This window comes from Lithobates pipiens, unplaced genomic scaffold (genome assembly GCF_037356315.1).
Source record: "Lithobates pipiens isolate NorthernLeopardFrog02 unplaced genomic scaffold, aLitPip1_a1.2 Scaffold_16, whole genome shotgun sequence".
NCBI classification, from domain to species: Eukaryota; Metazoa; Chordata; class Amphibia; order Anura; family Ranidae; genus Lithobates; species Lithobates pipiens.
The window spans coordinates 473236276-473248497 of NW_027507748.1; the positions used below are offsets into that span (position 1 = coordinate 473236276).

The window sequence follows — 12222 nt, forward strand, 5'->3', positions numbered from 1 at the left end:
CTGTTGTAACCTTGCAATGTGTACCCAGTTTAACAAGTTTATTCTCTATTGGATACACTGTGGTGGTTAATTTTAAGGTAAAAAGACTGTGCACTTTGCAAGTTCAGTTGCTGCAGAGCTTAGTAAATGGGGGGAAGTTCTGCTGACTTCCATCATCCAATCAAGTGCAAGTAAACAGTTTTTTGTTTTGTTTTTTGTCTTTGCATGTGATTGCTTAAAGTGAAGCTTTACCTCATTTACTAAGCTCTAGAGGCAACTGCACTTGCAAAGTTTATGGCCTATTTTAGTAAATCAGCCTGTTTGTGTTAGCAGTCTCTACATTTTGTGAAAGCTTGGCTCAAGTAACTGCATTTTATACAGTTGCTGAATTAATTTCTTGTGTTTTGCTTTTTAGGTGTGACTCACAATATTCCTTTACTCCGTGAGGTGATCATCAATTCACGTTTTATCAAAGGAGATATCACTACTAAATTTCTACCTGAAGTTTATCCTGACGGTTTTAAAGGTATTTATTTTTTGTTTTGAATCCTTACAGAAATGCTGACCTTGCACATTATTGAAAAAAAAAGTATATAATTGATGTTAAATGAGTGTTTTAATATATTAGATATTCAGAACCATAGGATTATATTGCCCTCCAGGAGTTGAACACTAGGCAGAAAAGACTCGGCTACACCTTTGAGCAGTCCTAGCTGGTATACATCCCCTTTCTGCTATAGGCCTTCAGTTTTTTTTTGTTGTGTGTTTTTTTTTTGCCTAGTCACAAATAAGGACCTAGTTCCCTGCCGGGATCTTTGGTCCTGGCAACTTTTTCCCTTTTTATTTTTTATTTTTTATATGTCTTTTCCTGAGAGATCTGCAATCTAATGCCAGAGTGAGCGATGGGCTGGGTAGCTAGATCCAGTGGCCCCCTCAGTCTGGCCAGCGAGCTCCACACTGGGTTCGGCTGTGACATAGCCCCACTGGACAAGGGTCGGCCTGCGAATTAAATGCCTTGCAAGGTCGCATAGGACCAGGTCTTGGCCAGAGTAGCATCATTCCTCCTGGCCGACACCCCCTCCCTTTGATGGCAAGTGGTCCTGTCTGGAGTGGTGCCTACCTGGTTCCACAGTATGGTGAGTAGGCGCACCTTGAATGTGATGTGGGGTTGATGCAGGCACCCGCCTGGGATGGTCAGACCAGCAGGTCCCCCTCCTTACCCCCCAGGCCCCCTTTGTTTTGTGTGGGCCATCTTTGAACCCCCCTACACCCCCCTGGGGTAGAGCAGAGGGTTGACAGATGGATAGGACTAGTGTGCAGCACTGTGCTGGTGGGAGAGGGCAGGTGGACATGCCTCCAGCAGGATGAACTTCCCTGCTGGGGTGGGCGCTGACAGTTTTTTGTGGTCCTGTGCCCGGTTTCCTCTTGGACCCATGGGCACCGCATGTGGCGGCCATTTTGTGGTGGTCTCTGGTGCAGACCAGTGCTACTCTGGTGGGGTGGTGAATTCTGGTGAGGTTGCTCCCTCTCTCCGCTGCAGATTGTGGAGTGATTTTCTTTTTATTTATTTTTTTGGTTGCCCCGTGGGGATATGGGTGCGGTGGGTATTAAATGCTCTTTGTTGGGGTGTGTCCCCTTTTAACTCATGGCGTCTCAGGAGCCGGTTTCCCCACCTTAACCCCTTTTTGGAGGCAGCAGGTTCCCTCAGGGTCCCAGCCTTCCATTCATGCACAGACGATGGTCCTGGAGTCCTTTATTTCCCAAATGGATGTAGCCTTTGGGCGGCAACTAGAAGAAAGCACCCCCTGCCCTCTCCTGCCTCATCTGCCTTGTCAGATCAGGAATCTGGCTCTGTCACTGTGAACATAGCCCACTCTGCAGGCTTTGCAGCCACGCTTTCTGATGTATCAGATAGTTAGGATGATTCCTCCACAGTTGTTGCAGTGTAGATGAAGGTGCTGGTTGATACACTGATAACATTTGTGTGGGATATTTTGAAGGTGGAGGGTACAGCTGAAGTGGCTGTAGGGAAGGCTGTCCCGTTTGGCACCCACAAGTCATCAAGGTGTTCCCTTACTATTCCTATTTTGACAAGTTTGTCTATAAAGATTGGAAGCGGCCAAAACGTCCCATTGTGGTTCTAAACTCTTTGTGGTGAGCTACCCCTTTGACGAGTCACTCCTCAAGAAGTGGACTGGTCCACCAGTGATGGACTCTCCTGGCTCCAGGTTGAACAAGACGACCATGAATTCATTTGAGGAATCCCCAGCCTTTAAGGATTTGGCTGACAGAAAGGTGGAGCCTTTGGCCCGCAATATGCTCACTATTGCTGGTTCGGCGCTGATGTCAGTCCTGGCCATTGCCCCGGTGTCGCAAACACTGAGTGGGTTAAACTTTTGCACCATGATCTAGGCGGTGAGCAAATGCCCCCTGCCTTTGTTGAGTTGGCGGACCAGTTGGTTGAGGGGCGGCAATTTGTCTGTGATGCCTCTCTGGACGCGGTTCCTTTGGTTTCTAAGCTATCTTATTTGGCAGTGGTGCTTAGGCATGTGTTATGGCTTAAGTGTTGGTCTGCGGATCAGATTTCTAAAAAAGCTCTGACCGATTTGCCCTTTCAAGGCGATTACTGTTTGGGGCTACCCTGGATGACATCATTAAGACTGTTAACATGGGAAGAGCACCTTTCTTCCACTGTCTGGGATGGAGAAAGAATCGTGTCGCAGACCATGTCCTCTTTGGCACAAAAAAAAAAAAAATCATCCTTCGGGCCAACTGAGAAGAGTTCAAAACCTTCCAAGCCCTCCTTCGGGAGGTTTCAAGCAGCTCTGGTCTGGCAAGCCGAGAGCGGGATTCTCCAGACAAGGCTCCTTCATGCCTGCAGTGGGGGGGTGTCTTCCTGGTTTTTCGGGCCTGTGGACCTCCTTGGTAAACAACAAATAGGTCCACAAAGGGATTCTGTCTGGTTACAAGATAGTTTTGTTCTTGCCCCCCTCAGGTTCTTTCCTTCCACTGTACGTCTGTCCTTGAGCCGATTGCAAGCTCTCTTCCGGGAGGTGCAGGACCTGTTGCTTCATGGAGTGATTGCCTCAGTTCCGGTATCAGAATTACTACAAGGTTTTTATTCAAACCTGTTTACAGGCCCTAAAAAAGGGCAAGGTGTGTCCAATTCTGGACCTCAAAGCTCTGAACTGCTTTGTGCAGGTACAGAAATTCATAATGGAGTCCATTTGCACGGTAGTGGCATCCTTACATCAAGGGGATTTTCTAGCCTCTATCGACATCAAGGATGCTTACTTGCACATTCCAATATGGGCCCAACATCAGCGTTTCCTCTGTTTTTCTTTGAGAGAGGAGCACTGTCAGTTTGTGGCATTACCCTTTGGTCTCACCTCCACGCCTCGGGTTTTCACAAACATGTTGGCCTCGGTTCTGACATCAGAGGAGGGTTGCAGCACTGGGCAACCTGGATGACCTCCTCTTGTAGACAGTCTGCTTCTGTCTTGATGAACAACGTGGAGATCACTATTCAGACCCTGAAGGTGTTTGATCGGCTTCTAAACTACCAGAAGTCTGTCCTGCTTCCCTCCAGAAAATTGGATTATCTGGGTCAGCTCTAGCCAGAGTGTTCCTTACTCTGGACACACTTCAGAAGTTGCATGCTGTCATTCATCTATAGCTGTCCAGCAGGTGGTACTCAATCTGGACTAGCATGCGGGTGCTGGGCCTGAAGGTGTCTACCTTGGAGGCAGTTCCATTTGCAGTTGCATACTGGGTCCATCCAAAGGGAGATCCTGGTGAAGTGGGACAAGTCTCCAAAGTCTCTGGACAATCAGATTTCGCTGAGCCGGCAAACAAGAGGTTCCCTGATCTGGTGGCTTGGCTCTGCAGCAGGGCAAATCGCTTCTCCCCTTATATTGGACAGTGGTCACTATGGATGCCTGTCTGTCTGGATGTGAAGGTGTCCTGGAACTGAGCTTGGCTCAGGGTTGTTGGGACACATTGGTGGAATCCAGACTACCAATGTCTTGGAACTTCATGTAATCAGGCTGTGCCTGGTTCGCTGGATGGATCGGCTCCAGGTGCTCCCAGCATGGATCCAGTTTGATAATGCCATGGCGGTTGCTTATTTCAATCACCAGGGAGGAACAAAAAGTGTGTTGGTGGCTGCGGCAGTTGCTGCCATTCTCCAGTAGGCAGAATGCTTCATTTCGACCCTCTCCACTGCATTCCTTCCAGGAGTGGAAAGTTGGCAGGCGGACTATATCAGTTGGCAGGCGTGGGACCAAGGGGAGTGGTCTCTTTATCCAAATGTGTTTCATATATGTCTGCGGTGGGGCATGCCCGAGGTGGTTTTGTTGGCATCTTGGCTCAACAGGAAGGTACCAAGGTTTGTGGCAAGGTCACAGGATCCTCTGGTGGAAGCCACAGACACTCTGTCGACCCAGTGGGGCCAGTATTGTCTGATCTATGCCTGTCCTTCATCTCAAGCTGCTTCTGGGCAGGATCGAGGCCGAAGGGATTCCGGTCATTCTGGTGGCCCCCAAATGGCCTTCTAGCGCGATTTGACGCCGACGTCTCTTGGAGACTGCCACTCAGAGAGGATTAGCTGTCCCAAGGGCCAATCTTCCATACCGCTTTACAGTCGCTAGCTTTGACATCCTGGCTGAAGGACACAGAGGTTTGCCTGGGTTGGTGATTCTGACACTGCTGAAGGCTAGGAAGTGTACACCCTAGTAAGATTTACCATTGTACATGGAAAGCATTTCATGGTGTGAGTCGATTGGTGTTCACTCTTGTTCTTTTTCGGTGACTCATGTTTTTGACCATCCTTCGAGGTGTTGAGTAGAAGTTAGCCTTGAGTACCATCAAGGGCCAGGTGTCTGCATTGGCAGTCTTCTTTTGGTGACCCTTGGCCATGCATTCATTTGTGCATACTTTTATTCAAGAGGTTCAACAACTGACTCCACCGGTGCAGTCTCCTCTACTGCCTTGGTATTTGAACTTGGTGCTGTCAATTCTTCAAAAGCCTAAATTTTAAAATATTTTTAAAATTGCCTGCTTATGCTGTCTAAGAAAGTGGCTTTTTTGGTGGCTATTAGCTCTGCTTGCAGGGTGTCAGAACTAGTGGTGGTATCTTCCGTTGTACCCCCTACTTTGTGGTCCACCATGATAAGGTGGTTCTTCATCCACGCCCGTACCGACACAACACCTATATATATATATATATATATATATATATATATATATATATATATATATATATATATATATATATATATATGCGCGCACACACACAGTATCTCACAAAAGTGAATACACCCCTCACATTTTTGTAAAAATCTTATAGCTTTTCACGTGACAACACTGAAGAAATGACACCCTGCTTCGGTGTAAAGTAGTGAGTGCACAGCTTGTATAACAGTGTGCATTTTTTGTCCCCTCAAAATAACACGCAGCCATTAATGTCTAAAATGCTGGCAACAAAAGTGAGCACACCCCTAAGTGAAAATGTACAAAACAGTCCCAAAGTGTCAATATTTTATGTGGCCAAGATTATTTTCCAGCACGGCCTTCACCAGACGTTCACCAGAGCTTCATAGGTGGCCACTGGAGTCCTCTTCCACTCCTCCATAATGACATCACAGAGCTGGTGGAAGGTCTGGACAATTGCCTAGTCAGTGTATCACCTTTACCCTCAGCTTCTTTAGCAAGGCAGTGGAATTTATGAATTTTGGAGCACCAAGCGCTTTACTGGAGGACAGATGTTTATTGAATGGATCACTGTTGAAATTAAGGCATCTGTTACAATATTAGTTGGACTATATATTATTTTCATGTATGCGCTGTAAAATCACACACACACACACAACTATTTTGCTAGACCGGATCACAGCTAGGAATCCCTGGACAGGGTGGTTTTCTTTCCAGGAGGAGATTCACTAGATCTCTTGATGGAGAAATCCTCTGAATTTAGGTTCAGTTGCCCCTTGGGCTCAGAAGGCTCAATACAAAATTACTACAGACACTAGCACCTGGGTTCAGGGGACTCGTTCAGAATTTTATCAGACTCGAGGGGCCAGAGGCCGAAAATTGTCAAGCACTTCTTCCAACTACAGGGAAATCCCAGCGGTGGGCAGTGCCTTAGACCCCTTGTACACAATTAGATTTTCTACAGATTTTTGTCTTCAGACAAAAATCTGCAGAGACTTCCATAGCGTAAAATTACTGTTGTCATAACTTCCTAATAGTAATAACTAGTAAATGATAAAGGCTAGTGCAAGCTAATACTACTTGAGATTTTTTTGCTGTCCCACCCCTCATGTTATTTAGGTAAGTATAGACCACATGCGTATTTAGGTAAGTATACACCAGCTTCAAGGTACACTACCATTCAAAGTTACTAAGCAGATGGACTAATAGAAACAAAAGAACAAGAATTTTAGAAAGTATAGCCTACTGACATGATGAACCAGTGGGATATAGGATGGAAAATGGAGAAGATAAAAAGGTGCTGGGATAAAATCTGTTTCAGCAGACTACAGATCCAAAACTGCCTGGAGACTCAGTTCAGTATTGCATCCCTTTGATGCCAGTATCCCAAGCTTAAAAATTGCTCCCTTCTCCTTCCCCAGGAGGACCGTATTGAAGTCCTTCATCTTGAGACCATCTGGTTTCCCATTGTGAAAAGTTGCAAAATGTTGTGCAATGGGACTTTTATCATGCTTATTCTTAATACTTCTGAGATACTCCCCTATGTGGACACCCAGCTTCAGGGTGGTTAATTTATATCTGAGTTCTTTGATCCCCCATATGAAAGATGAAAAATGTTGAATTAATCTTGTAAATAAGGAGCCAGGGAGCCACTGAGGAGAGTGTCTAAAAAGGTACAAAAGTTTTGGTATAACTTAACTTTTTGTATAATTTTCATTTTTAAAAGGTTACTATGTCCCAATAAGGATAATGGTAGAGACTTCCATGCTTTCAGCTTTGACCAAATATCTCCTAGGATCAGAGTCAAATTCAAGGAAATAAATTCAGAGGCTGGGTGAGAGATTATCACTCCTAAGTGATTGAAGTTCTCCAACCACTGCAATGGAATATAATTTGAAGCCATACTACAACGGGCCTCAGCATCTATTGGGAACAGCAAGGACAATTTACCATCAGCCCAGCGACAGTTGAAAAAGAATCCAATATAATTCAAGCCTGATTATCTCATGGATGGAAAAACACTGTCCACTGTCTGCACTCCAGAAGGGGACAATTGGAAAACAAATTACTTTAGTTATCACCATGTGAAGCAAGAGAAAATTACCCCTTAACTCTCACATCCTTTTCAGCCTGTTATGCCAGATGTTGGGGTCTCTGTGTGGAAATCCTGGACTCCAGTTTGTATAAGAAGCTATTCCTGTTGGCCAGGACCAGGTGTCCTCTATCACTTGGATCAGATGCTCCTATAATTTCCTGGATGAATTTCAAGCTAATCAATACCTTTCCTCCAGTGCTAATTCTGCCTTGGCTGCTTTGCAAACTAGAGCAAGAAAAGGAACCAGGGATTCTCATTACGCCACACTGGCCCAGAAAAATCTGGTACCAAGACATACACAGAATTCTAAGCCATTTACAAACCGGTCAGATCTGCTAACTCAAGGCTCCCTCTTTCATCCTGTTTCTCAAACACTAGCTTTCACAGCATGACTGTTGAAGCCTAGATCTTGAGAAACAAAAGGGTCTCGTAGTCTGTAATTTCCACATTGCTCAGGCAAGGAAAACCGATTCCAGAAAGTTCTACTTTTCTCCCTTGAAATCATTTTTGCCTGTTGTAAAAACACTTTTCCTTCAACCCAAGAGATTACTTTGTGCCTCACCTTCTGGCATTCCTACAATCAGAACTTGAGTAGAACCTGGGCTTAAGTATTCTTAAGGGACAGTTTTTGCCTTGTCCATTTTATTTTTTATTTATATTTTTCAAAAACCCTCTAGCTTCCCTTTCTCCTTTATACTTCTTGTAAAGGCCATTATTCAAGGTGCCCTGTAGAAACTCTTTGAATCTATCAAGGAACTCCTCTTGGATGACCTCTAATTCAAGGTTGCCTTTTTGGAGGCTAACAAGTCTGTCAGACATGTCTGAGTTAGTGGCTCTCCCATGTAAGGAGCCATACCTCATGATTCACAAAGACAAAGTAGTCTTATGCCTTAGACCCATCTTTTCTTCCTAAGGTGGTGTCAGCCTTCCACCTCTATGAAAACACTGTCTGGACATGGTCAGAGCCATCAGAGTGCTCTTTTTCAAGAATACTGACTTTCTTTTTTCTTGCCCTTAGAACCTTACAAGGGACATTCTGCTTCAAGGTCCACCATCGCTAGGTGGATGAGAAATTCTCTCAAGAGCCTACACGCTAAAGGACAAAGCACCTCCTGCACAAATACATGCTCACTCTACCAGGCCGGTAGTAATTTCCTGGGCATTCAGACATCTGGGTTCTGTTGCCCAGATTTTTAAGGCTGCCACTTGGTCTTCTGCTCATACCCATTCAAACTTCTACCCCGAGGACATCCAATTATCTGTGGCTGCAGCTTTTAGCTGAAAGGTGCTGGTAGCAGAGTTGTGTTTGTTGACCCTTGTTTTTGTTGGACCTGTTGACACAATTCTCTTTTCCTTGTTCTCTCCCATCCTCCTTATTCATTGCTTGGAATGTCTGATGGTCTATGGAGATCAAGTCTTTTTCCTGCATTGTATAATTATGATATTAGGAACTTTTACTTAACTGTAAATTCCAAGTCTTGGAGTACAGTACAGGGCACAGGCTACCGCTCCACTCTGTTTTTGTGTTACTCGGCATTGCTTGCTACTACATTGAGGTCTCATAGAGTGGGGTAGGGTTATAGGGCATGCTCAGAGTGTGTCCTCCAAAAATCTTTGCCAGTGGCCAGTCATCTGATGGCACCAGCCTATAACCCAGGGTCTATGAAAATCAAGCTTGTGTGCTGTATTGTACTCCAAGATATGGCATTTACAATATTACTTTTTTAGTTCAATATTTCATTATTTTCCAGAAAAAAAAACTATACAATAAAAATATTGAAATCAAATCCATGACTTGGATAGAAATCTACCCAATCCTTGCACTCCCTTATCTCTAGAGAGTACAGTAAATTACATTTTTACTTACCATACACCACCTCTGTGTCCAGCTGGCACCAAAGTGGGATGGATAAAGCCAAAACCCTTTTTCCATATGGTTAGAACCTCTGTCATGCTTTTATTTGGTTCTTGCTGGGCACGTTAACCCTTGCAATTCGTTCTGGATACCATTGTTACTGCAATGAAACTATTAGGAAATACAAAATGTTAGTTGTTACTGGGTGAGAAGGTGAGAGTAACTCTTTCATTGCAATAAGTTTTTTATAAAATTTTAGGATAACATGTGTATACCTACATACATACATACACTTACAATATTCCGGTTTACAGTATATAATAGTAGTATATGACGACTAACACGGGATATATAATATAAAGAAAGATACAGAAAGAACAGAACCGCATCACACTTGTTTTACCAGTACAGTAGTCAGGGGGTCACATGGATTACCTGTGTATCCAGTAGGTTCCCCAGTATGAAGAGGAGGCCCTCCCTCTGGCACCCCTAGTGGGTACTCGCTGTGCCTAGAGAGGGAAAACCTCCACCTTCCCCTGGTTCGGCAATCACTAACTCGCCGTGCCAAGCGGTACCATCGAGCCTGTAGGGCTCCAGAACAGATGTCACTAATCAATGTATATTGCGTGAGTATCCGCTATAAAGGTATTATAGTATATAAACATCAAATCTGTTGACGCTTGTTGTTGCTCGTCGTACAGACTGCATCAGTATTTGAATAATACGTCTTGTAGGCAATTGAGAAAGAATGATGGATGTTTAACATAAGAGAATTTTAAAGAGTAAAGATTAAAACAAAGATAAAATTAATAAAGGATAGATAGAACAAAGGAAATAATAAAGTGATAGAATAAAAAATAAAAAAAATAAAGAAAAGAAAAGCTAGAGGTTCGGAGTTTCAACACAGTTTGCCTTATGTCCTTTCACAGGTCTTGGTTATTATAGAGCAATAATCATATCAGTTTAGTATTTGTAAACCAGTCAGTCCACTTTTTCCAACTTGCTCTGGCCACGATAAGCTTGCCCTGGGTTGACGCAAACAGGGTTTCATACATGGCATGTGTGTCAGTAATCATAACTTCTCTTAACGTTGGTGCGTTATGATCTTTCCAGTGGCGCGTTAGAGCCAGTTTGGTACTCAACATAATATGGGAAATAATCATTCTGGTGGGTTTGGGTATTTGATCTATGTTTAGGAATAAGATGGCCAGTGCCAGGTCAGCGGGGATGTGGATCTGCGCTATTTGTGAGCATAAGTGAAATGCTTTGTTCCAAAGTGTTTGCATTTTAGGACATTCCCAGAGGATATGATACAGGGTGCCGGGGTGGTTACACTGCCTCCAGCAGAGTGGAGAGACATTGGGAGCAAATTTGGAAATCCTATATGGAGTAATGTACCAACGTCGCAGTATTTTTTGCGTCAATTCCCAAAGGTTGATACATTTAGTGGATGCGTAGGCTGTTCGCAGCGCTGTTTGCCATTGGTCTTCCGTGAACGTCTCACCTAAATCTTTTTCCCATGCACTAATATTAGGTGTCTTGCGGAATGTCAGTTTGTCATTAAGGGTATTATAGAATAGTGAGATCCCCTTTAAATTAGTAGAGGGTTTGGTGAGATATAAAACAATCTTCCAGGGGAGCTGTATGTCGGAGAGAGTATGTGATTGGAGAAGATGCTTAATTTGGATGTATCTGTAGTTATCAGAATCTGTCAGTCCATATTCAATTTGTAATGTGCAAAATGTTTTCATTGCTGGTCCTATCCTAAGATCCTCAATAAATGTGATACCATTTTCCTGCCAGTGAGATATTTGCAGATTGGGGATGAGTCCAATAAGACTGCTAATAGGAATTTTTAAGGTAGAAGTAGGGGTGGTAAAAGCTTGTGTAAGGAGTATCCTCCAAGCTCGTAGGGACGCTACGATAGAGGGAGCCAAAGCTGTGATGCGGGAAGTATTGGTTACGTGTGTCAGTAAGTAATTGTATAAGCTAGTGTTGGGGATTTGGCTTTCTTCAAGTTCCCGCCATCTCGTTTGGGGCGAATCCGGGAACCACGTCTTCAGTTGCGCTAGTATGGAGGCTATATAATAGTCATAGATCAGTACATTTCCCACCCCCCCCCCCCCCCCCCCGGCCGTTCTCGCTGTCAGCAAGCTTTTAAAGGCCCACCTAGCCTTTTTCCCTTTCCATAGAAAGTTGTTTATTACAGCTTGTACCTTAGTAAAGTATTTAATGGGGATGGGGATAGGAAGGGACCTGAATAAGTAGAGTAGTTGGGGTAAAATTATCATCTTTATCGCTGCTAATCTACCGGACCAGATAAGTTCTGTTTTATCAAGGGCTTGTAGCTTGGATGGTAGGGATTTGAGAAAGGGAATGTAGTTGTTAGTGTATAAGTCACCAGTGGTGGGGGTCAAGGTGATTCCCAAGTACTCTATGCCATTCTCACTCCATTTATAGGGAAACCGTGCACTAATTCTCGACTGCAAGTCCCCGTCTACACCCAATCCCAAAATATAAGATTTGTTCTCATTAATTTTATAATAAGACAACATATTAAATAGTCTGAGTTTCATGAACCAAAGCCAAGGAATTTTCGGGGTCTGTAAGCATCAGGATAATGTCATCTGCGAACAGGCTGATCGTGTGTTCCGATGTCTGGGTCTTAAACCCAGTAATATTGGGGTGGGATCGTATACATTCCGCCAGGGGTTCTAAAATTAGATTAAAAATTAGTGGGGAGAGTGGACTCCTCTGACGCGTCCCATTAGATATTAGGAAGGGAGTAGAGAGTACACCCGAAGTGTATACCTTAGCTGAAGGGTTCGAGTATAAAGCCATTATAGCCGATAGGATCATACCGGAGAATCCAAATTTGGTTAGGACTGCATTCATATACCCCCAGTGAACCCTGTCGAAGGCCTTCTCCGCGTCCAATGCGAGGAGCAGAGAAGGCCCCCGTCCAGCGCCGGCCAGATGAATGATATTTGTCAATCACCTCGTGGCATCTGAGGTCTGACGCCCCTTTGTAAACCCAGTTTGGTCGGGGTGTATTAGGCAGGGTAGAATAGTTATCAGCCGG

The 12222-nt window shown here is 44.2% G+C and overlaps 1 protein-coding gene across 1 annotated transcript in view; it reads left to right on the top strand.

Moving 5' to 3' along the window:
- Positions 1–12222, top strand: part of PCCA (propionyl-CoA carboxylase subunit alpha) — a 1052859-nt gene that overhangs the window by 600844 nt on the left and 439793 nt on the right. The window contains exon 17 of the mRNA XM_077482961.1: positions 395–505. Coding sequence (XP_077339087.1) covers positions 395–505 — 111 coding nt within the window. The remainder of the gene's footprint in view (positions 1–394; positions 506–12222) is intronic.